The 25,802-nt window shown below is 35.1% G+C and overlaps 1 protein-coding gene across 1 annotated transcript in view; it reads left to right on the top strand.

Annotated features, from left to right (window-relative positions):
• The first annotated feature begins 354 nt into the window (after positions 1 to 354).
• LOC129003774 (synaptotagmin-like protein 4) overlaps positions 355 to 25,802 on the top strand; it is a 59,054-nt gene continuing 33,606 nt past the window's right edge. Inside the window, exons 1-2 of the mRNA XM_054432074.1 lie at positions 355 to 422; positions 855 to 981. Of these exons, the coding sequence (XP_054288049.1) occupies positions 392 to 422; positions 855 to 981 (158 nt within the window). The 5' untranslated portion in view covers positions 355 to 391. The remainder of the gene's footprint in view (positions 423 to 854; positions 982 to 25,802) is intronic.

Genomic DNA, 25,802 nt, shown 5'->3' with positions numbered 1-25,802 from the left:
GTTTGTTTGCGAATAATTTGTTTTTCGTTTCATTTACAAAGGGTTTTTTGGAAAATTTCTACAATATCACTGGTTATGTAGGACGTGTGTAAATAGTAAACCTATTCAAACAAGTTTTGTAGATATACCATTTATCACTGTATTTTGCAGTAGCCTACGAATTATGTGATTTGATGATAAAGGTAAGAACATTTTTAAATTTCAAAATTGTAGGTAATCAAAGACATCCAATAAGGTACCAGCTTTCCTAACAATTTTTATATAAGTTAAGTTACGGAAAGTAAATAAAGAAACGGCTGCACTAAAAGCAATATTTGATTAGGCCTACTTAACTTAAGTTAATAACACATTTGGAAAACCTAAGTGTAGCCTAAACTCAACTTATGGATGAATGGAGCTGCTTGTTAATTTTGACACCAAAGGTAGGCCTACGTACTTCCTCTGTCAACTAAGTCTGGTTTTCATATCAATTTATTTTTCTTGAATACCTAAGGGGTTCAGACGTATGGTTATATATAGCCTACCTTCAAAGTAGGCAGTTTTTATAGGCCTGATTACCTCCCTCTTCACCAAGACCAGCTTTGCCGGATAGGTTGTGTCATAATAAAATAAAAATGAAATACTATTTGAACTACTGCTCTGGAATCAGACTTGTTTGGGTAAAAACTTTGATATCCAACTCCATTGGACCATCAAAAAATAATAGTAACTTTATTATTGATTGTGGGATCATGTAGCCTACTTTATTCTATTTCAAAAAGCCAATGACAATGAGACAGTTTTTTTATGCTGTCATTGAAATAAACACAACTAATTTTAGGCTTGGTATTCTAATGAATTTAAATTGTTCTTAGGAATGACCAGTCGGAAAGTCTTGTTGGAACCTGCTCTCTCCAAACTGACCGAAGAGGAAAGAAGCAAGATTTTGTCAATTGTCAATAAAGATGAGATTATTCGTGTTCGTCATGAACTGCATGTTATGTGAGTAGGCCTACTCTGGATAGTTCACATACTTAAACATCCGAGAACACGGCTTCATTTCAAACTAACCCATTCTCTTTAAGTAAGAAAAGTAAAAAAAAAACAGATTTTAGCAAATTTTTGTAAACAAATACTGATCCTGCATGTTTTTTTTAGCCTACTGCATTTTATTGTTATGTTGTTCAATTTTGTGGGGGGAAATGACAGGGGTGGTAGATATAATCATAATCCATACCTAGTAACTTATTTTAGTAGGCTAGGTATTAAGGGAGATTTCAGTAGTTTTTACAGGCTATTCAGAAGAGAGATTGGCCATCTGTGTTACCTATTGACCTATTGACCTGTGTTGACCTTCTCATGTAGTTGTTAACTTTTATCAAGTGCTTAGAAGATAAGTTAGTTACGATTGATGTCCTTAAATTACAATAAATTGGTACATGTGAAGTTAACGGAAATCTTCCATCAGTAGGTATTAGAAGAGACAATGACAGAAATAAAGGAATAAAATCTTGCTTGCAGATCAGCAAGTGACTGATAAATATTGCTAATCTGACATCTGACATTAATATTTAATGCAAAGTTATAGGTTTAAACTTAATTTTCAGGTAGCTAGAGCTGCAACCATCATATTTCAGTTTCAGACGTAATCTCCTTTAGATATAAATATCACGAACGAGACAGGAATAATCGCCTCTAACGCAATTAACCCCGCATTGAAATACAGTAGTACCAAACAACGCGTAAAACTAATAACCAATAGAAACGTTAAAAAATGAGAGACGAAAACTTGAACTTCCGAATAAATTTACAAGATAAATGAGAAATGACTGGAATAAAGATGTCGTTAAATTCAGACAGTTCATTACATCGCCTGTAGCTATCTTCTAAAGAAAGATGTCGATTTTTATTGGAATATTAAAATCTTCCTTGACGGATGTTTTCGTTGGACAACACTGTTATCTTCCGATGGATAAATCACAATCATTCATTACTATCAATCCTTTGTCAAACAGTATTTTTTAAACTCTACATATTTTTAGTAAGACTTTGTCGGTTGATCATGTTGTTTAAATTCTTATAAAGTGAACAGCTTGTGGAAAAGGGTCAAGTGAAGGAAATTTCTGAATCATAGAAGCCATTTAACTGCAGCTTAACAAATTTTGTAAAATTAGGACATGTTTTGGTGTTGAAATGCCATTTAGTCTACCCCTTTTGGTGTACGTGTGTGTTTTTGGCCATTGGCATTTTTTGAAGTTTTTAAGGGACCATCCAGACATTAGTATTGGTACTATCTCTAACGTCAATATTTTTTTAGATATCGTCATAGTAACCCTATGTAGAACGATATCCGGATTCAAAACTCATCTCGTTTTGAATCTAAATAAGGGACCTTTAGACATAAAGGGAGTCAATATAACTATGTTCCTACCTAGAACATTATGTTCAAGTGTAACCGACTGACAATTATTCCCGAACTACGTAGTAAAGAAATTATTTTGATTCTTTGAAGAATTGTTGTTTACATAACTCAACTGTGAATATACTAGTTTCTTTTGTTAACTGTTAAATATTAATATAATAGACAGTGACAAATTGGCATTCCTTAAAACATCAATCAGCAATCATACTTCCTCTTCAACTTAGATATGACTTTCTTTAGCCAGCCCTCTAAATCACTAACATACAGAGTTACGTTAAGACTTTAGCTTTTTACACCACAAACATTTTATCACAAGTCAAAATTCATGTTTGTTAGGAGCCTCAATTTTCTCTCCCATCGTTAACGGCTACTTTTAATACTTTTTATTAAAATGGTGACCATACAAAGTAGGTATTTTAAGCCAAGTATGAATGGAGATGAGTGTAGGATGAGTGGCGCGATCTTGTAGTCTTGTTAGTGACTAAGGCCGACATTCCTTACACACAGCTGTTAGGTAATTATTAGCCCATACAGCTAATGGCGACTAAGGGACCTACAGTTTATAGTGGAATCCGAACCTTACTTTTGCCTTGGTATTCCCAAAATGGTCTAATTATCAGGTTAGTACCGGTACTGCGGATAGTCGTAGTACTCTACTAGTGCGGACGTTAATCCAAACCAGGGAGTATCTCATCCACAGTGCATGCCTAAATATCCAAAATTTGTGACCTCCTAGTAGTTGGATTACAGGACGACGCCACCGTCCCAGTCTGTAGTATACTATGATACTCAGCGCACGGTAAATAGGTAGTGACTATTTATAATAGTAATTGCAAGAAACAAATGGTTTGTGTTACATCCCTGTCGTGAAAGACTTGTTTATAATTGATTTTCCTGTTAGGAGTAAAAAGACTACACAGTATGGTTTCTAAAGAACATAGTGGAAGTGAAGTTTATTTACAAAAAATAATAAACATAGCAAACACATGGCATATAATATCATACATGACAGCTGTTTTAAACTTAATACCTAGAAGGCAATGAGGAACAAGATTACAAATAAATTCCAACACCCCTCCTTAATCTTGATCCTTCATTGGGGTAATACCAAGGTCGGTCATGAAAGCATCATGCTTGATTTTGCCAAGTGATTTTTTCAAAATGTCCGCTACCATCCTGGAAGTTGAAATGTAATTCAGCACAACTAGTTTTCTCTTGATTTTGTCTCTGACAAATAACTGTTTACGAATTATATGTTTGGTCTTGTCATTCACGCTTATCTTCTGCAAAATCTTCATTGCTGGCATGTTGTCACAATGCAAATTTACATGCTCAAGAAATATTCCCAGCTCTTCCAACAAGTGCTTCAGAAACATTGCTTCCTTGCATGCATGAACCATTGCTACAAACTCTGACTCTGTTGAGGAATCAGTCATGCATCTCTGTTTCTTACTTCCCCGAGACACAGGTCCTCCACAAAGTTTAAAAACATATCCGGTAAAACTTTTCCCATCAAAGTTGACTGGCATCAACAAAACCATGTAGAGGTTCCTCATCACCTCTGGCTTTTTAGGGTCTAGCCCTTCTTCCATAGGAGTGTTGGAAGGATTACAATCAGATCATATAAAGTCGTGTAAAAATCTTCTCAATGTAAGCTGTTTGATCAATTCTCAGGATATCATTTTCTTTAGTTATTCTCATGCCTAGTACATTTTTAGCCTCACCAAGATCCTTGATTTCAAAATATCCTTTTAACTGTAGTTTTACATTTGATTTTAAGTCATTTTCATTGCTGAACAGAAGAAAGTCATCTTGAGGTAGATCAACAAGAGTCCAGGTGTTATTCTTAATCAAGGAAGTACACTCCTCATCCATAGCATGCTTCTACAAACTCTCATTCAGGTCTTCTGTTACCTCTTGACAATTACTTGGCTCTAGATCCTCATGGGTAACCATGTAGATAACAAAATCAGGAAACATTTTAGGTTTTCTTACTCTTAGAGGGTACCTACCTCCAACATTAATTTTAAGTCAAGTCAAGTCAAGTCAATCATTTATTTTCACATAACGTTTTACAGATCCAGCATAGCTGGGAAACAGGTGAAATGGTCATGGACAATTAAAATACATAAAACTATAATAACTATACAATATGCTAAGAAATCAAATATATACATCATTTAAAAAATCATCAACTTTGTAATACCCTTTATTAAGCAGCAATTTGGTAACTTCTTTTTTGTATTTTTCAAAAGATTCTAATGATTTAATATTATCAGGCAGTTTATTATACAGTTTTTTCCCTAGGTATTGTGGAAGGGTTTCTAGTGAGGTAAGTCTATGAATGGGCAGTTGTAAATCATTTCGATGTCGTGTTAAATAATTATGGTTATGGTTTTCATTCATAAAATATTCAAGATTTTTTTTAATAAATATTAATGTTTGCAGGATATAAACAGACGGAAGTGTTAATATTTTCAATTCTCTAAATAATAATTTACAGGATTGCCTAGGCTTTGAAAATGTCATAATTCTAAGGATCTTTTTTTGAATTTTGAAAATGGTTTCGGCATTTGAGCAGCTGCCCCAGAACTCTATTCCGTACAACATGTTTGACACAAACAAAGCATAATAAACAATCATCCTTGTTCTGAGGTCAGTAACATGCTGCAGGACAGACATCTGGAAACAGACTGTATTTAGTTTATTAGCTAAAACTGATGTGTATTTATCCCAATTTAAAGTGTTTTGTACCTGAATACCTAAAAATTTTGTAGATGACGTTTCATTAATAATTTCCCCCTGAAAATTAATATTTAATTTGATGGTTTCTCTGTCATGAGTAGTTTTGAACCTGACAATTTGAGTTTTAGAACAATTTAGACTCAGACCATTTGCTCTGAACCATTTGTTTAAATCTTCAAAAGTTTGGTTTATCAAATTTTGTAAATTGTTAGGGCTGTTTGATTTTAATATAGCTGTTGTGTCATCTGCGTATAGAACAAGCTTTGAGTTTATGTTAAAAGGCAGGTCGTTAATATAGATTAAAAACAACAAGGGTCCCAATATAGAGCCCTGAGGTACACCACAATAGATCATTTTCCATTTTGAAAAGTTATAGATGTTATCTTTAAAAATAATAGTTCTTTGAAAGCGGTTTGTAAGATAGGATTTCAAAAACTTCAAAGCAATTGGAGAAAAATTGTAAAATTTAAGCTTAGAAAATAAAATATTATGTACAACACAGTCAAAGGCTTTTGACAAGTCACAAAACATTCCAGCAACATTCTGAGACTTATCAATGCTGCAGCCGACCTCCCACAAGAAGTCAGACAGAGCCTGAGTTGTATTACGTCCTGATCTAAAGCCATATTGTTCTTTTACAAAAATGTTATTACTTTCAAGGAAAAAAGAAATTTGCTCAGTAATAATTTTTTCAAAAACTTTAGAAAAGGCTGGTAAGATGGAAATTGGGCGATAGTTATCTGAGTTTGTTTTACTGCCATTTTTATGAAGCGGTTTCACATCAGCATATTTTAACTGATAAGGAAAAATTCCACTTTCAAAGGACTGGTTTATTATCTGACTTAAAGGTCCAGAAACAATGTTGGCAGTTTGCTTTATCAGTTTAACAGGAATTTCGTCCCAACCAGCTGACATTTTGTTTTTAAGAGTAAAAATTACTTTTGCAACATTCTCTCTGGAAACAGGCTGAAAGTTGAAATGAGGTATGTAATGATTATTGAGATTAGTATCGCTAAGAAATTTGTGGGCATCTAATTCATTGAAGAGAGCAGAGTTAAATTTCGCAATGTTGGCAAATTTATTATTAAAGTGTTCAGCTATTTCTGTGCCATTACCAATTATGCAATTATTGTCTTCAATATTACTGAAACTAGATTTATTTTTAAGGACACCTAGCTCTGAGTTAACAACTGCCCATACAGCTTTACTTTTATCTACAGAGTTCTTAATGTAATTACTGTGAGATAGTTTCTTGGCTGAGTTACAAACAGATTTGAACACCTTTTTATACCTCTTAACATATTGAATAAAATGCTGGTCATTCGAATGTTTAGCTAGCCTGCATAATTCTCTTTTTCTAGCACTTGACACCATAATACCTTGGGTGATCCACTTTTTTGATTTTACATTATTTTTACAATTTGCTTTAATGCTTTTTAAAGGGAAGCAATGTTGAAAATCTAACTTAAATTTTTGCAAGAAATTATCAAAATTTTTTTGGGCGTCATTAAGTACAGTGACATTCCATGAGGATTCATTAAGCACTTCTAAAAACCTTAGCGTGTTTCTTTTATTAAATATACGTTTTTTTAAACTATTGCTAGTGTTTAGCTCAGTTTTTAACCCACAATCAGTTAAGATAAACAAGGCTCTATGGTCTGATAATCCTAATTCTATATTGCAATACTTTGAAAGGTCTCTTCCTCTATTAAAAAGTATGTTGTCTATACACGTTTGAGATTTTTGATTAATTCTGGTTGGTTCATCTGAGTAGTACATATAGCCATGACTTATTATAACATTTAAAAAAGAGTTTTTATCTTGCTTGTTTTTACAATCATTCAGAACATCAACGTTGAAATCACCTGCTATATAAACAAATTTGCTTTTGGTTTCCTTTTTTAATAAAACAAAAAACTGTTCTAACTTTTTAAAAATAATTTAAAATTACTAGCATCTGGTACACGGTATATTGAAATGATGACTGATTTTGAACTTGGTATCTCAATACAACATCCCTCAAATACATTATCTACAAAATATACATTTAAATCATTTCTCTCCTTGACTACTACATCAGACCTAACTAAAATACAGGATCCACCATGTATACCTTCTTTTCTACAGTAAAAAGCAGCTAAGCTAAAAGAATTTAAAGCATTAAGAACAGCTATTTGATCAGGTCTTAGCCAATGTTCTACGAGACATATAACATTTATATTAGTGTTCTGTAAAATAACATTAAGATTATTGAGCTTGTTTGGAATCCCGCCTTGAATGTTTAAGAGCATAATACTCTGAAAATTCTTATTTTCTAACTTATCTAGGTTGTTAGGTCGATAAGTGGGTGTTGACAGTTTAAAGTGAGAGGGGACAGGATGGGATTGGAGTCAAGTTGGGATACATTTTCACTACAACTACTATTTACATTACTATTTACATTGAGTGATCTTGTGTCAGAAACAGGTGCATCCCCACTGTCACTTGTGATTTTCTCCAAAGTTGATGCTGTTGCCGGTCTTCTATCAGCGACATAAAAGGTCTTCATCAGGTTCCCTAGGTGTTGTCTAATCTTTCAACAAACTCGACATAAGAAAGACCACATCTTAGAATTCTGGTAGAAGATTCGTTGCTTACTACAATCATGACTTTAGCTTTTGTTTTTTGGTGGAGCTCACATATTTTTGTAACAAAATGTTCTATGGGGATATTGTCTCTGACACAACCCATTGGGGAACAAACAATTAGTTGATGCCCTTCTAGTGATGTGTTCTGTATGAAGCTTTTGAAAGATTCATTGTAGTCTTCAATGTTGGGTTTTGTGTTAAACTTAGGCTTAGTTACTAACCCATAAACAACTGCATTGTGGAATTTTTGGTAAGTCAGAGTTTTATTAACAAAATCTGTCGTCAAAGGTTTGTTGAAATGTTTCCTGAATGCAGTTGCCACACCTGCGCTCATGTGCCTGTCACTGTCAATGTCGGCAGATATGCAGTGGGCAAAAGCTGTATGTTTTAGACCCCTTAACTTGTGAATTACGGTGTTCATGTCCGCCTCCATCACAGTGATCGGTGCATCTTCAGTAGGCATTTTGATGTTAAGTTTACTGTAAGACGACGAACTTAAACAGCAATCCTGGAGTAGTCTTTTAATTTCCTCAGCAATCTTCCTTTTTCCTTTCTTGTTAAAGTGAAGTCCGTGGTTTGTATATAGGTCACGGGGCAAAAGATGTAGTTCTAGAAGTCTGGTGTTTGCTGTTGAGTTCTTCACTTTTTCCGTAAGCTCATAATTAATTTGAGTGATTTTACTGTCTAGTCTAGGTAAGTCATGGCGCATAGGAAGAGAAGCAACAATTAAATTAGCCTTTATAGAACTATTCAGTAAAGTGTGAAAGTCTTTCATGACATTCTTTGCGCCTTTGTGGTCAACATTGTTGGTTCCACCCATGATCAAAATGAAATCATTCTGGTCAAAGTCTTTTGAAATTTCAGAGATATCTCGAATAACGTCAGTCAACAATGCCCCAGGTTTTACAACGGCCGTTACATTAAGATTGGTATTCTGCGATAAGAGGTTACTAAGTCCTCGGCCATGACTGTCAGCCAAAATTAGTAGCTTATTAGATTTTTGTGATTTTGTCAAACATGGATTTCTTTTTCTTTTTACAGGCATGATCTTTTTGTTTGTATGGGTCACAGTTTCACCCGATGGGTTATTGTGGGTTACTTTTTCACCTGTGGCACCTGCTTCAGAAAGAACCAAAAACTTGTTGTTACATTCAATAGTAGGGACCTCATTGTTCTCTGGCATTTTTAGGGGATTTTTAGGCATTTGCCACTGATCACAATAAGGTTGAGAATTTCTTTTATTCAAATTTGGAAAACAATTTAGACATTTTGAGTTATACTGATTACTTTCCTGTGATTCTAATTTTGATTTCCTTAATTCAGCATTGTCACATTGTAGCACACTAATTACAGCCTCTAAAGATTTTATGGAGTCAATCATATTTTTGGTTTCTTGCTTGAGTACTTCACATCTGTTACAAATAGCTTCAGTAGACATTTTTCTCAAAGTGTCCTCTTCGATAGCAGCTTCAGTCGTTAGTTCTTTATTAACATTTTGTAACTTCTTTATCTGGTTTTCTAAGTGTGAAATTTTAGAAATTAAATCATCTTCCTTTTCTAGATGGGTTTTAATCAGATTTTTTATTTCATTGTCTTTCCCTATTATTATATCCTCTAGTTCCAGTTCACGGCAAGATTTAGTATTTTTTGTCTCATGCAAGGCTTGTTTTAACTCTTCATTTTCACGCAACATTGCACTTCCAATTTCGGTGGCTAAAGTAAGGGAATCTTCAAAATCATTTTTCTCCATCGAAGCAGCAGAAATATGGCTTAAATTCAAGATATCTTCCTCACCAGAGTTAATGCCTGAGCATGTAGGACACTGCCATGACTTTTTACAGGTTGATGAGAATTTTTTTGTTTCAATATAAGTCAGATTTACACATTTTAGACACATTTTAACACCTTCCTCTTCATTTTCCGAATCCCCTTCAGTCGATTCTCCAGTTCCAACATCGCCATCATCTCTTGCTCAATGTTGATACTATTGAGAATGAAGCTCTCCTCTTCTGCCTCAGGATTCCTGCAGGATTCCTGGCGGGATGGCGTGTATTAGGCCTGGGTGCAGCAGAGGGTGTATGTGTGTGTGATTGTGTGTTAGGGAAATAAATTTATGTAATGTGGTTACGCCTATTTGTTTATTGCAATCTTTGTTGTTTTATTTTGTTAATGTTTTATTATTACGAGCTGTTGGCTCGTCCTACGTACGGGAATCGAGTAGCCCACTAAAACTTTATACTGGATAGTTATATAAATATTTCTATTCCTAATCCAAGCATATAGTTTAAGCAGTTGAAAATTGATTGCAAAGAAAAAGCTTTTAAGATGAATTAAAACAATATGTAGGCTAATTCATTGTTATTTTCCCAACTTTTTCTCAAAAAGTGGAGTAGTAAATCATTTTCATAAGCTTTTCTTTTGAAGACTCTTGAGCTTCGGTTCGTATACAGCAATGGTTATAGAATCTTACTTATTTCCTATAATCAATGACAAAATCACAGAGTAGGTAAATGAACTGAATCTCATATTTCTATAGAATATTTTTTATATTCAAACATCAGTTAGTGATAACAAATTTATTGCACTAAAACCAACTTAAGATTTTAAAGATTGCCCAAAAAAATTAAATTAGAACATCTAGTATTTTACTATGTATATTTTAATAAACTCTCATCCTCTTACCGAATAAATGAGCTTATTTATATAATTAATACGCTACATGAAACTTTGTCGGTTGAACTCCTCCGCCATTTCTTAACCGGTTTTATCCATTGACGTCTCATTGGAAAGAGCGTGTCGCGTAGATTTGCAAACTGCCTTACATTTTCTTAAAAGTCCCCTTGGGCTCTGCCCCAGTGGCTTTGAAAGTTCCCATGTTATCCTTATGGAGAACATAATAATTGTTTAAATTTTGATCAGCTGTATAATTTAACGGCTGTTATTTATTTTTCAATTCAATGAAACACATGAGTACATATTTTTACTATTTGAGTTTGTGTAAACATAACCCCCAAGATGGATCGTGTTAGTATGGTTGTATCTTAAATTTGTGTATTTATCGTTGTTTTTGTGTCGCTATGACGGATCGTGTTAGCATGATTGTAACCTAAATTTTGTATTTATCGTTGTTTTGTGTAGCTATAATTTGTTTATTTGTTGTTTTTTTTTTTTTCTTTTAAATACCTCCGACGCAACGACAACGAAACATAGACAGGAGGCGTAATCGTGATAACGATCTCAGCTACAGAACAGTGGCGCGTAATAGGCTTAACTCATCACAGTCAGCACCTGACCCTGGACAATCTCAACTATTATAGGTTACAAATGCGCCCTAGCACTACCCCAAAACGACTTTTCGTTCTCAATTGGCCCTCTATCAATGACCTGTGTTGCCTGTACAGCGAGGCATTTTGAGAAGGAGAAAACCGGCCGGAATGTTTTAGGTTTATCAATAACGAAGATAAACATGGTCTGAGTTCCACACCGGTAATCTTTGAGTTGACTCTTTTAAACTCATTGTAAATATGACCGTTATTCGTTTTGTTATTCGTTACATATATTTATAATTAGTTTCTAACAAGTGTTTAAACAACTCTAAGATGTAACTAGAATTACTCGATTATAAGCATAACGCTTTCTTCGGCGCTATGTTTCATACTATGCGGCTCATTGAGCCGCGCGGGTTCTCTAGTCAATGATTATAGCATTACACATAGTATAAATAAGTCAATTCTACATTTGTCATTTAATTTTCATCCAAATGCTGAATTTGTGTTGAAAACGCTTAATGTTTACAGCTGTTACGTTAAGCAAATGGTATTATACCAAAAGCTAGAAGAATGTTAGCGTCGGCTGCTAGGCTTTTTGAAATTTAAAACTTAATTTCTAAAAAACCGAAAGCCTAAACTAAAATTATGGCATCGACATTCCCTAGTTCTCAAATTTATCTTTCTTTCAACACAAAAATCATCAAAATCCGTCAAGTGGTTGATTCAAAATCGTGAAATAAAAAATCTGTGTCACGTTTTAATATACATATGATGATTGTTAGTTTTTTAGAGGTTAACTGTAAGAAAGGACCAAGAGGTCCTAAGTTGGCCTCAATAAAGAAGGATTTTCATTTAATTTAATTTCATTAGGTACCCAAGGTGGTATTTAGCCTCGCCAACAAGTTGCACCTCCATCTCTCCCTGTACTCTGAATCTTCTTTCCTTGCTCTCAATTTTCGCAAATCTTTCTCTGTTTAGTTCATACATGCTTCTATTTGCCAAATTTATTCTATTTTGAATTTCCATTAATTAATTAATTTTTAAATTTAATATTAAATCCAGGTATTTGAACTCTTCAACTTGTTCAAATTTATGGTACTTCAGTTTCTCTACGATTGTTTCCCCGGCCAAAATATACCAACTTAGTCTTTTCATCTTTTATTTCTAATCCTATTGATCGGGTTTTGTCTCTTAGAATACTTGTCATCTCCATCAGTTCATCTCTGTCTTCTGATACTAACACATCATCTGCAGCTGTTATAGGATGTAAAATACTTTATCGTACAAAATATTGACATTCAGAGTATGTGAGAGGTGTGATCGTACATTACATTTGCTGAAAAAATACGAGGTTGCATATGGAGAGGTCAGTTTGTGTGGGCCACAGCCCACTATATCCATACCCACCTGTGGCCCACGTTGGCTGTCAGTTCATATGGCGCTGCCTTCCTGCTCAAATACCATGGTCACTGTAAGTTTAACACCTATTTATATTTTATAAGGAGATTTTATAGTACTAATTATATTATGTTTTGGAAATATATCAAATAAAAAAAAACATAAAAATGAGTGGTAAATCTTTTCATAACACAGTAGGCCCACGTAGTGTCAAAATTCAATTAATTATTTCACTTTACTTACTTTGAGCTGTGTTATTTGTTTGGTGATTAATGGTATGAAAGAAGTACACGATAGATAGAATTTTCAAAACTACCGACTAAGACCATTATATAGTCAATGCTAAGACTAAAAGAAACTTCTTTAAGGCGGACAAATTTGAGATTTAGTCGTTTAAAAGACAAAAAATCAATTGTTGTCTGATACGACTCATTTAATCGTCCAGTTCATAGTTTAGTAAATTTCCCATGTTAATTGTTACTCCAAGTGCAATGTTATTTCTGTGGGCGTCGTTAGACCAGATGGTCAGACCGATTGTTCTCAAATGTGATGCAATATCATTTCTCAATGCTTTACTCAACATTCAAGAGTAGAGGATTAGAAGTTTGTTTAGTATCGAGTAATAATTATCTCATGTTAAACTATTGGTCATTATTTAACTATTAATTTTTACAACAATTTGATCATGTAGCAATAGAGCAAGTTTTTTAAAGAGTGCTCTAGGGATCGTGATTATAATTTTTGGGGTCCACAAAAAACAGTGTTAAACTATTTGTAACAAAAATTCCTGATTTTGCAATTAGGTACCGGTAATGATAATTTTAATAAACTTTACGGAACAAAACCAAAATGTTCACATTGACTATTTAACTGATGGAAGTTAATTAAGTACATAAAGTTCGAGAACCCATGGTATGGATGTTTTAAGAACACTTATTGTGTGATATGTTTGAAGAAGATATGAAAATATTAAATTTTATATCCGCGGATAAATAATCATTTTTAAGGCTGAAAAAGCGTTCAATCTTTTCACTTCCTAAGACATGACCAAAATAACAAAAAAGTCTGGTGTCAAGCTTAAAAACTAAACTTCCCTTGTTGTGGGTATTTATGTTTGTACACCTTGTTTAAAAATTCTCACTCCTTTGGACCTATTTTCCCCAGCAACAGCACGGTGTGTCTGTACAGTATGTAGGAAACTTGTTTGGAATGAGTAGCCTAACATTTTTATCAGTAGATGTTCAGTACCATGAAGGAAATACATATCACAATAGTAATAGACCATTCTTATCACTTGGCCTATATATTTATCTCACCAACTAGGCCAGCTGGATGGATGTGGCCATAGATAACATTTTTTACAGTAACTGCACATATGTCTGCATGGGTAAACTGATAAAAAAAATTATCTTAGGTCAAGTAAGGTACAGAGGAAAAATTCTGTGATACACTTAAGTGGTGTCTAGGGCAAAGTCCAACACCACCCTCCTCGTCATCATGTACCTACAATGCTAATGGTGGAGGAAGACCCTGTGCTATGTGCGATAGGAATTTCTGCACAGTGCTCGCCACTAAAGCTCTTTCATGCTTGTCACAATATATTTCCCGCACAACACAACACAGAGCTGAAAGCGCTCGGTCGTCCCATTGGCAAGTTTCCTCCGTGCCTTACTTATCTTTGTGTACAAATAGTCATTCTATCATCAGCACATTTGCAGGGAGTCAATAAATCAATTGTTTACAACCACAAGTCATTTCCAACAGTCCAGCACTTCTGGGGCGCTAGGGGTATCATTGTCAATAACTATCAAACTAAAACTAACTTATGTCTAAACCTTTTTTGAATCTTAATTGTTGAATAAATCAATATACTCCTACTTGTAATACATTGTAATGGATATTTCTTCTTATTTCTTTCCAAACGTACAATTTGATCAAAATTAACTCTACAGGAAGTTTACTGGACAATTAGTTTTACTCCAGATATCGAGGTACATGTACCTCTATTACAACTGTAAAATATATCTTTGACTGGTATTGTATCCATGTAGTTGTTGATCAGCTGTAAAATACATTGAAATTCAGTTTAAGAATATCAGGCACTTGAAAATGTAGGAGTAATGCGAACTTATTATTTGTTTGAAGAGTTTTCTACAAGGTATATTTTGACTGGTCCTAAATCACTTTAAAGCTGGCGCTGAGAGAATACTCTAATCAGGTGGTGTGGTCTTATCAAGGGGCTGGGCGCTGAGTCAGTGTTCGTTCTCTTAACAATCGTGGTTATCAATTGAAAAAGTCTGTAATAGTTATTTTTTGATTTTTAACAATTTTATTTTAGCTGTTAATCTGAAGCTGTTACAAACTTCACTTTACGATTTCAAAATAACTTCCCCAAACCTCTAATCATTTACTTTTGATTTTAAACTTAATAGAAGTATTCTATGTTAATAAGAAGACAAGGTAAAGTTAAATTTATATTTAAATACCACACCTACGTATGATACATTTCACGATTGCCACTGTATTTTATTTTATGTTGAACAGTGTATATTATATCTTTAATTGCTATCACAAACAATACACTGGTATTACCAGAAAAAATAACTTATTTTGGCTTAAAAAGCATTTATTGTTTAGTTCCGGTTTTAAAGCTGGAACAAACAATTTCCCCAAACCAATTGTCTGCTTTTTAACCTTTTGGATAACATAATGCTCATCTTTAGTCAATTATATATAGCACAATTGTGTACCAAAAGGTGGCTTGAAGCAGAATTATGGTTTGATACTGAATCACCTGTGTAATAGTAGGTAGTTTACACAACGATCGCATAAAGATAGTCTTAACTAAACGAGTAGAAATTTAAGATACTAGCCTTAAAAACGTCTACGAGTTTAACACATTCTGTAAGGAAGAAGCATTTTATAGCTAGGTGACTGAGTGGTTAAAGTGTTTGTCTAGTAATCAGAAGTTTACCAGTTCGATACTTAGTAAAGCCAAAATACTTTTTTCCCTAAAAGCACAGGGAAAAAATAAATAAAAATAAAATATTTTTAATTGTTCCAAACTGGACCCTGCTAATCATAGGACTTATAGTGAACGAGTTGATTCTAGCAAAAAAAAACAAGCTTTTATCTGAAACAAAGCTGTTATCTTATTCATTCAAAATACATCTTGGCCCTTTTAATTTCTGTTAATTATGAATATGCAATAAGGATCGTTATATATAAACAATTCATACAAAATGGGCTCTCATCAACAGGCCCAATCCAAAACAAGCACACAGCAAACGAAATCAGAAGCAAACCATGAAAGAAAACTAAAGGAAAAAATTTTGCTATCAATTATCTTTAACATCGGAAAAACTAATTGTATTCATTATGTTTGGCCCACAAAATATAAACACAGCTGTCACTGTGAAAATGGGAAAAGATCATGGTGCTTGTTAGTTGTTACCGTGATCGCGGTAAATGATCGTAGTGCCACTGTGATCGCGGGAAATGGTCACGATGTTATTGTTATTGCGGGAAATAATCACGTTGTTATTGTTATCGTGGACGTGGGAAATAGTCACGATGTTACTGTGATCGCGGGAAATAATCACGTTGTTATTGTTATCGCGGGAAATGGTCACGGGGCTTTTGTTATCGTGGGGAATAGTCACGATGTTACTGTGATCGTGGGAAATAATCACGTTGTTATTGTGATTGGATTAAATGGTCACGATGTTACTGTGATCGCGGGAAATAATCACGTTGTTATTGTGATCGGATGAAATGGTCACGATGTTACTGTGATAGCGGGAAATAATCACTTTGTTATTGTGATCGGATGAAATAGTCACGATGTTACTGTGATAGCGGGAAATAATCACTTTGTTATTGTGATCGGATGAAATAGTCACGATGTTACTGTGATAGCGGGAAATAATCACTTTGTTATTGTGATCGGATGAAATAGTCACGATGTTACTGTGATAGCGGGAAATAATCACTTTGTTATTGTGATCGGATGAAATGGTCACTATGTTACTGTGATAGCGGGAAATAATCACTTTGTTATTGTGATCGGATGAAATAGTCACGATGTTACTGTGATAGCGGGAAATAATCACTTTGTTATTGTGATCGGATGAAATGGTCACGATGTTACTGTGATAGCGGGAAATAATCACTTTGTTATTGTGATCGGATGAAATAGTCACGATGTTACTGTGATAGCGGGAAATAATCACTTTGTTATTGTGATCGGATGAAATAGTCACGATGTTACTGTGATAGCGGGAAATAATCACTTTGTTATTGTGATCGGATGAAATAGTCACTATGTTACTGTGATAGCGGGAAATAATCACTTTGTTATTGTGATCGGATGAAATAGTCACGGTGCTTTTGTTATCGTGCGAAATAGTCACGATGTTACTGTGATCGCGGGAAATAATCACGTTGTTATTGTGATCGGATGAAATAGTCAAGGTGCTTTTGTTATCGTGCGAAATAGTCACGATGTTACTGTGATCGCGGGAAATAATCACGTTGTTATTGTTATCTCTGGAAATGGTCACGATGTTACTGTAATTGTGAGAAATAATCACGTTGTTTTGGTTGTTATTGTTATCGCGTGATCGTAAAAAATATCACGTTGGCCGTGATAGTTTTTTTTCATTCATGAACATTTGAGTCTACATTATCTTATGTAGTTGTCTTCAGTTGTATTAATATTCGGTTTCTCAACTGTTTAACGCTATCACCATGTCATAGTTGTGTGTTTTATTGTCGTGTAATGACCTGTTTTTAGTTGGCTTCGCTTTATCTCCTTTTTATCAAATTTTTATTTTTAGATTGTCGTCTAGGGACGTGTATTCAGTTGCGGTTCTTCGTTAATTTGTCGTGCTTTATTAGATACGTTAGATACGCTAGCGTGTTGTATTGTATAATCGTCTTCGTCTTGGGATGTGTCTTCACTATTGTTGATCTTCGTGTTATCACATTTGTTACACGCGATCAACGTCGTATAGTTTTTCTTCATTTCCATCGTCTAAGGACTTTTTTCAGTTGTCTTAATATTCGTCTTAATATCTTAATATTAGTTGTATCACATTTTATCGAGATTTATCTCCTTGTGTATTGTGTTGTTGTAGTCTAGGGAAGTATCTTTGACCTTCGACAGTACGACAGTCCGTACACAGCTAACAGCTACTGGACGGCACTGGCACTGCTTCCTACCGTTATCTCTGTACCGCAGTGATGACAATGAATTCTTATCGAAATAAAGTTGAGTTAGATATTCAACTCTGGTAATGTTCTATCGCAATTCTTCGTTGTTGTTGGACTCGATGTTAGATTATATCGATTTTTAGCAATTCTCGTAAGAAAATGAAGAAAATATGCCAATAGGTGGTTTATTTATCTTTCTCTACATTATTTGAGAAACGATTTAAATGTTAAATTGTTGGTAAAATTCTTACTATTTATCCACGCACGTTATATTGTTAGTTGATACTTTGTTAATGACACTTGGTCTTTTTTTTACTATATAACCCACGATACTTGATTAAATTGTTTTATTTTTTTATCGAGATTTTCCATAAAATCGCGGAAGGTTTGGATTCTCACAAAAACGGCTCGAACGTGATTAAAATGTAGGACGTTATGGTCCTTTTAACACCTGACAAAATGGTACAGCCCCCAATGCAGTTAAAACTACGGTTCAAAAATTATTGCAAGTTTTGTGTGTGTGTTTTTTTTTAGTTCATAGTTACTCCACCGCTCATCTATGATCAGGGTTATTGACAAACTAATGAGTGAGTCATATTGCTGAAACCGTTAATTCTCAATACATTTTATTTTTGTCTATGGTTTGTGGTAATTTGGAATTAAGCAGGGATATTTGTCCGCTGGTCGTTTGACAGTTGGCACACCTGTCCGCCAGCCGTCCAGGTAACCGTACCAACCTAACCAACCAGTTGTGTTGTGTTGGTGTTGGTGTTTGTGTCTGTCAGATTTTCTCCAGTGTCCAGTTTCAAGGTTTAGCAACAGGTTTTATTGTGTTTTTAACCTTAGTGCTTCAATTCCTTTTCCAAAGTGCCTTCATCCCCCAGCCCTTGACCTTCAGGTGCCAATGTTCATACATTCTTCGTGAATCACTACTTGCTGTTGCTGGGTAGTCACGTCGTAGTCACTTCCGTTATCTTCCGCTGAATTTAAAATGTTAAATAACATTTTGTTTACGTAGATAAGTATTTATTCAAGGATATAACGAATAGTGTATACGGAAACAGGTGTTATACATTCTTGCATATGTTTTTTTCGCTTGTGTTTCATGTAAAACAATACTGTAATTGCAAAATTGAAGATTGTGATTATAATTTTTTAAATAAGTTCAACCCTTGAACAAATGAAAACTAAAAAATAGCTTATTTTGTACTCTTTCCCTTAACCTTTCAAATATTTTTTATCAGTCTGCTTAGTGCTTTTAATCCTTGTAAACAACTTTGCGCCATTGGCTGTAGGTTCCCAATTTCTAATTTTATCTTAAACTTGATATGGACTTGTGATAAATACAGATAATACTCTCATTAATCCGAATCTCACTACAAACTCTGCGTTAATCCGGACAACCATTGGACAGCTGTTTAAAAAAATTACATAGTCAGAATCAGCTGTTTTAAACAGGTGTTAAGAATGCGCTTTTGTAAATTGTAAATAATTGTTTTGTTGTATTCAACAGTAAATTATAGTTGCTTATTCTTCTGCTTTTGAAAATCCTAATACACTATGCAAGCTTTTTTATGCCAATGGAGTTTTATTGTAAACAAGAGGACCTGAACTTTCACCGAGTCCTAATGTCGTCGTGGTAAATTAAATTTTATTCCAACCGGGCTTTAATTGACACGATAAGGACAACTGGATCAGTCAGAATGAGGCGTTTCTGAGCATCAGTGTTGGTACCCTGTAATTAGAGATCGGAAACTTTACAACAAGGAAACCTTGATTCTAAGAAATAAATAGCGTCATATCGTTCATTCAAAACATGTTTTGTTATGTCACAATAGTAACTAGGCCTAAGTGTATACTTAATATTTCTCTGGTATGATCACTTTTCCACATAATATTTTTCAAAACAAGAAGCATGAAGCACAGTTTTGAGCTTGCTCTGAGGATAGCAAGAGTAGGCTAAAAGTTGTCATTCGTTTCTGAAGATCGACATTAGTCGTGGAATGTTTGCAAGCTGTTGACAAGTGAAGGGTTTGTGATTGTAGACAATAGTATCGTGCGCTATTAGCATTACAACACAACGGTAACTACTCGCATTGCATGGTCACTGAATGTCTGTTGAGTCATTAGAGAATTGTACGAAGTCTGAAAGAAAATGGGTGTTTGCATTACTTTTCTTGATTTCCGTCTTAATCCCCTCGATGATTATTCCACTTTATCATGATGATTTTTCACTAATCTTTTACATGTCCTTGTTATGCTGGAAAAGATAGAATTTAATGAATACGTAAGGGTCGTAGGGTACTACTTCGGTGGAATTTAGCGGCCGAAGGTACTGGTGGATTGGTTATAAAAAAAGTTGACGTATGGTCTACGATATTTTCTCGCGTGACGCCTGCTTTGGCGGATATCAGCGGCCGAAGATACTGGTGGATTGGTTATAATTATAAAAGTTGACTATCGAAGTGAACATTAAACATATTCGCTGATCCGACGACTAGTTTATCTCACCAGTGTATTGCCTTTGTAACGGTATGTGGGTGTCCTGGTTCGTGCAGTGACTGGGCGGCAGTTGCACAATGCTAATGTGCAGCTGCTGACGTACCTCTAGTGCAGTGACTGTGTTGCTGTTGCTCAATACTAATGTGCAGCTGCTGACGTACCTCTAGTGCAGTGACTGGGCGGCAGTTGCACAATGCTAATGTGCAGCTGCTGACGTACCTCTAGTGCAGTGACTGGGCGGCAGTTGCACAATGCTAATGCAGCTGCTGACGTACCTCTAGTGCAGTGACTGGGCGGCAGTTGCACAATGCTAATGCAGCTGCTGACGTACCTCTAGTGCAGTGACTGGGCGGCAGTTGCACAATGCTAATGCAGCTGCTGACGTACCTCTAGTGCAGTGACTGGGCGGCAGGTGCACAATGCTAATGCAGCTGCTGACGTACCTCTAGTGCAGTGACTGGGCGGCAGTTGCACAATGCTAATGCACAGCTGCTGACGTACCTCTAGTGCAGTGACTGCCACAGTTGCACAATACTAATGTACAGCTGCTGACGTACCTCTAGTGCAGTGACTGGGCGGCAGTTGCACAATGCTAATGCACAGCTGCTGACGTACCTCTAGTGCAGTGACTGGGCGGCAGTTGCACAATGCTAATGCAGCTGCTGACGTACCTCTAGTGCAGTGACTGGGCGGCAGTTGCACAATGCTAATGCAGCTGCTGACGTACCTCTAGTGCAGTGACTGGGCGGCAGTTGCACAATGCTAATGTGCAGCTGCTGACGTACCTCTAGTGCAGTGACTGGGCGGCAGTTGCACAATACTAATGTGCAGCTGCTGACGTACCTCTAGTGCAGTGACTGGGCGGCAGTTGCACAATGCTAATGTGCAGCTGCTGACGTACCTCTAGTGCAGTGACTGGGCGGCAGTTGCACAATGCTAATGTGCAGCTGCTGACGTACCTCTAGTGCAGTGACTGGGCGGCAGTTGCACAATACTAATGTGCAGCTGCTGACGTACCTCTAGTGCAGTGACTGGGCGGCAGTTGCACAATGCTAATGTGCAGCTGCTGACGTACCTCTAGTGCAGTGACTGGGCGGCAGTTGCACAATACTAATGTGCAGCTGCTGACGTACCTCTAGTGCAGTGACTGGGCGGCAGTTGCACAATGCTAATGTACAGCTGCTGACGTACCTCTAGTGCAGTGACTGGGCGGCAGTTGCACAATGCTAATGCACAGCTGCTGACGTACCTCTAGTGCAGTGACTGTGTTGCTGTTGCACAATACTAATGTACAGCTGCTGACGTACCTATAGTGCAGTCACTATTGTTGTTGCTCAATACTAATGTACAGCTGCTGACGTACCTCTAGTGGACGCGTTGCAGAAAGTCAACAGTCCCGGAAGATCAAATAATTTATACCTGTGCCGCTAGGTCAAAAACTACAATGTTTTGCAGTGTCTGTAGATCAAAAATCCCAGTAAGTCAAATAGTACAGTCCGAGCTAAAAACGTGGTTTATGTTAAAGCAATTGACTTATTGGGAATTTGAGCTAATGCAACAGCAGTTTTAATATAACGAAATAAGATAAAATATAAGTTCAGTTTCGCTGAGTCAACAGTGCCGGAAGGTCAAAAGTATAATCGGTTAAAAACAACGTTAGTCCTCTCGACGCATGACTTCAATAATTTCCCGTTTTGGTGTACTTAAAGTTGTGCTAAAATTTTGAAAATTGGCACAGAGCATCTTGGTGAGTCCTACTCGATGACTATTTTGTTGGAACTTTTAACTATTTACCGATCTAAAAATGTATGGTGAAATAGTTTTAAATCGTGATTTCTGACATAAAAAAGTTAGCATGCGAGATTTTTTTTTGTTTTTGGGTTAGAGAGGTTTTGTCTGTGGCAAAGTTGTAGCCAAAAGTGTGATGCGTAAAATATATTTTTTTTTGAATTTTTTACAATCAGTGGTTCAATAGATAACTTGGGTTGAAGAGGACGGCAAATTTAGCATTTCGCAACGCATGGAAAGAACTACATCGTACGATGCGACTGCTGAGTGGACTTTTAATTTACAGTCCTAAGAACAAGAAAAAGATGAATATATAGATCACCAGTACATTCATATTATTTATAAAACATCTTTCTGTATTACCAGCTTACATTTTTCACTTATAAGAATACATCATAAACAGGGTGTTAAAAATAAGCGGGGAGATACTTTACCTAGTAATTCCTTGGGTCAAAATAAACAGAAAATCAAGGATAACATTTATTCCGAAATCGTTTCGTTAACCAGATATCCACCATTTTGTATTTTTTACATACAAATATTTATCTTTGCACTTTTCCAACCGATGTTTATGAAACTTGGTATGTATGTTAAGGTAGGAGAGACCCATGTTATAAAAAAAGACTCATCTCGATTCACCCTAAAATTTCAAAATTTAACACTTAACTACAATATAATATACTTTACTACACCACAATATTTACGTATCACCATAAATCTTTACCGAAATAAAACGTTAACATTTTTAAAATCCAAAGTAAATCAATATAATCTTTCTTTTTTGAAAAATATAAAAAAAGGCGATGGTAAAATAACGACAGGCGGGTTTCGATCTGGGTGTTTCAGGTTTGAATCTAGGAGGATTTAACATTAATTAGGTAACATTAATGTTTAATAGACTCCTCATCCCATTGTAAATTTTGAAGCTTGTTTTTTGCATCTAGTTCATGTACACACACTGATCGCTAGTGTAGACAACATTTTGTTTCTATTATTTTAGGGTTATTTTCATGACTTTTGCTTTACTGTTTGGTTATATAACTAGGAGACCAGTTATTGTTTATGATTATATCGTTTTATTGGTTCAATACTCCTAGGTTTGAACTGATTGAGAGGAATACATGAAACCGAAGGGGGGAGGTAGCAACAAGTGCACTAGTATTTACTAGTGTCCAATTACAATTTGATGGATTTAACCAAAACCTTTTCTATTTCACTTATTTTCAGCTGCTAAATTTCAAACGATACGTTTTAGCGACATCAATAACGTTATTATCATCATCATCGTTTGAGTTTGGGTTTGCGGCAATGTATTTTTATGAATAAAACCTTTAATTTGATACCAAACTTGACCTCTGCTGCTATTAATTGACTGTATGCACTATTAATTAACAGCTGTGTCTAAGGATTATGTCGGCCTTAGTCACAAACAGGACAAAAAGATCGCTCCACTCATCCCACACTCATCTCCATTCATACTTGGCTTAAAATGCATACATTTGTATGGTCGCCATTTCAAAGCAACATGGCTACATTATCAATGACAAACGTGGAAAACCTTATACGAGTGTGAGTAAGTCCGAAAACAGAATCAGTCCGAAAACAACTCTAAAAAACAATAAGCAATAAATTGCAAGAACCGTTGCTTATATCATTGGGTATACACGTATGTACTGACGTGTATACTCAATGCTTATATCGAACGAATGTACATCGTGAGAATTTCCATTAGTTGTTCCATTTAGTTGTGTGTCCATTATTATAATAGTTTAGTTGACTCTTTTAAAGTCAGCGGAAATTGTGACTGTTATTACCCTTGAAATGATGTTTTGTGTAGTACTTTGCAATCCTACCAATGCTTATAGAATCATACGATTACAATTTTCTGGTTAGAATATGTCGCATAGAGTGGTGACTACTGTATCTTTTTGGTTTGCTTGTAAAACAGGATCAACAGAGATTTTCATCGACTTAAACAATACGATACTCTCAAATTGTTCATTGCAATAACAAAATATCACACAGTTTGATGAATATTTGTGTGTAAACCACATACAGTACACCTTTATTCTATCTATTTTAACTTTTATTTTTCCAAGACTTTATAGAAAATCACGCATTACGTGATCAGTGAAGAAAGGCTGTATCCCATGTGTTTTATAGGTAAAGAAGACAAGGGCGGTCCTAGACATATATTTTGGGGGGGGGGGTCACCGGGGGCCTGGGGGGTCCTGGGGTTCCCCCCGGGAAAAATATATAAATAAATAAATATAGGCTATACAGAGTGATCAACTCAAGGAGGCCACCATGGCCACAATGGGGGACATTCCTTTATTTTTTGTGACAGTTAAAAATATGATTTTAGTTTTTTTTAACTCACCCACCATTTTCCAAAATGGCGGCCAAATTGAAAATTTCTCATGGAACACCCTATATTTTAGCATGTTTTCGGATAGAATAGGCAATTTAAAAACTTTTTTAGCCTTGACATTTTTTCGATAAACCCACTCGTTTAGGAGTACAGCCTATGAAAAAATGACTCCCGGTGTACATTTTACATCATGTAGCTCCTAAACAAGTAAGTTTATAGAAAAAAATGCGAGGAGTAAAAAAGTCTTACAACTGCATCCACATTCCAAAAAAGACCATAATATTCATTAAAAATATGAATTATATTATTTAAAAACTGGCGGCAAACTTGAAAAGTGGAAAACTTTTTATTTTATAGTCTTTAAGAAATGTAGATGCAATTCTAAGACTAATTTACTTTTTGCAATTTTGCTCTAAACTTACTCGTTTAGGAGGTAAATGATGTAAAATGTACACCGGAAGTCATTTTTCCATAGGCTGTACTCCTAAACGAGTGGGTTTATCGAAAAGATGTCAAGGCTAAAAAAGTTTTTAAATTGCATATTATATCCAAAAACATGATAAAAAAACTAAAATCATATTTTTAACTGCCACAAAAAATAAAAGAATGTCCCGCATTTAAAGTTTTTTCTAATTCCTACCGTTTCCGATTTACCAATGGTGGCCTCCTAGAGTTGATCACCCTGTATGTATGAATTTGAACGGATGGTGTTTTTGGCCTCTAGGGACCTCAAAACGAAAAATTAAATCGGTCCTGGGTCCAGGTGTTACCATAAGTACTACGGTAATAGCTTATTCCCTTTATGGGAAATTCGCCAAAAACCTAATAGTTATATAGAACAATATTACATTCAACCAGTTGTTAGTTAAAACAAATTATATGGGACTAAAACAAATCAATGATTACAAAGATTCCTTTAAAAAATAATTTGAACATCCTACTATTTTACTATGCATATTTAATTAATCTGCATCCTCATACCTAAGAATTGAATGTATCAATGGTCAGCATTACACATAGTATAAATAAGTCAACTCTAAATATGTCTTTAAATTTGTTTCCAAATGCTGAATTTGTGTCACAAATGCTGAATGTTTACAGCTGTTATGTTAAGCAAATTATATTGTACTAAAAGCTAGCTTAGAAGGTTAGCGTCGGCTGCTAGAGTTTTTAAAAATTAAAACTTAATTTCTAAAAAAACTGGGACCATTAATTATAATTATGGCTTTGACATTCCCTAGTTCTCAAAATTGTCTTTCTTTCAACACAAAACTAATGAAAATCCATCGTCTGGTTTATTCAGAATCGTGAAAAAACCCATTTACGTTTTAATAATATATATGATAGTTTGGACAGGTTTCAACCCTTCCGAGGCGTAATACATTTACACAGTTTATATGTAGACTACATTATAACTCATAAAATAGTTCTACAATTAAATGGATCTCCTTTTACAAACGTATATAATAACCAGAAATTTTCAGATC

This window comes from Macrosteles quadrilineatus, unplaced genomic scaffold, assembly GCF_028750875.1.
Source record: "Macrosteles quadrilineatus isolate MER2022 unplaced genomic scaffold, UCM_ALF_1.0 Scaffold_1__1_contigs__length_201487025, whole genome shotgun sequence".
NCBI lineage: Eukaryota > Metazoa > Arthropoda > Insecta > Hemiptera > Cicadellidae > Macrosteles > Macrosteles quadrilineatus.
Note: the sequence above shows the minus strand (reverse complement) of the source record. Positions and strands in the feature narration are given on the sequence as shown.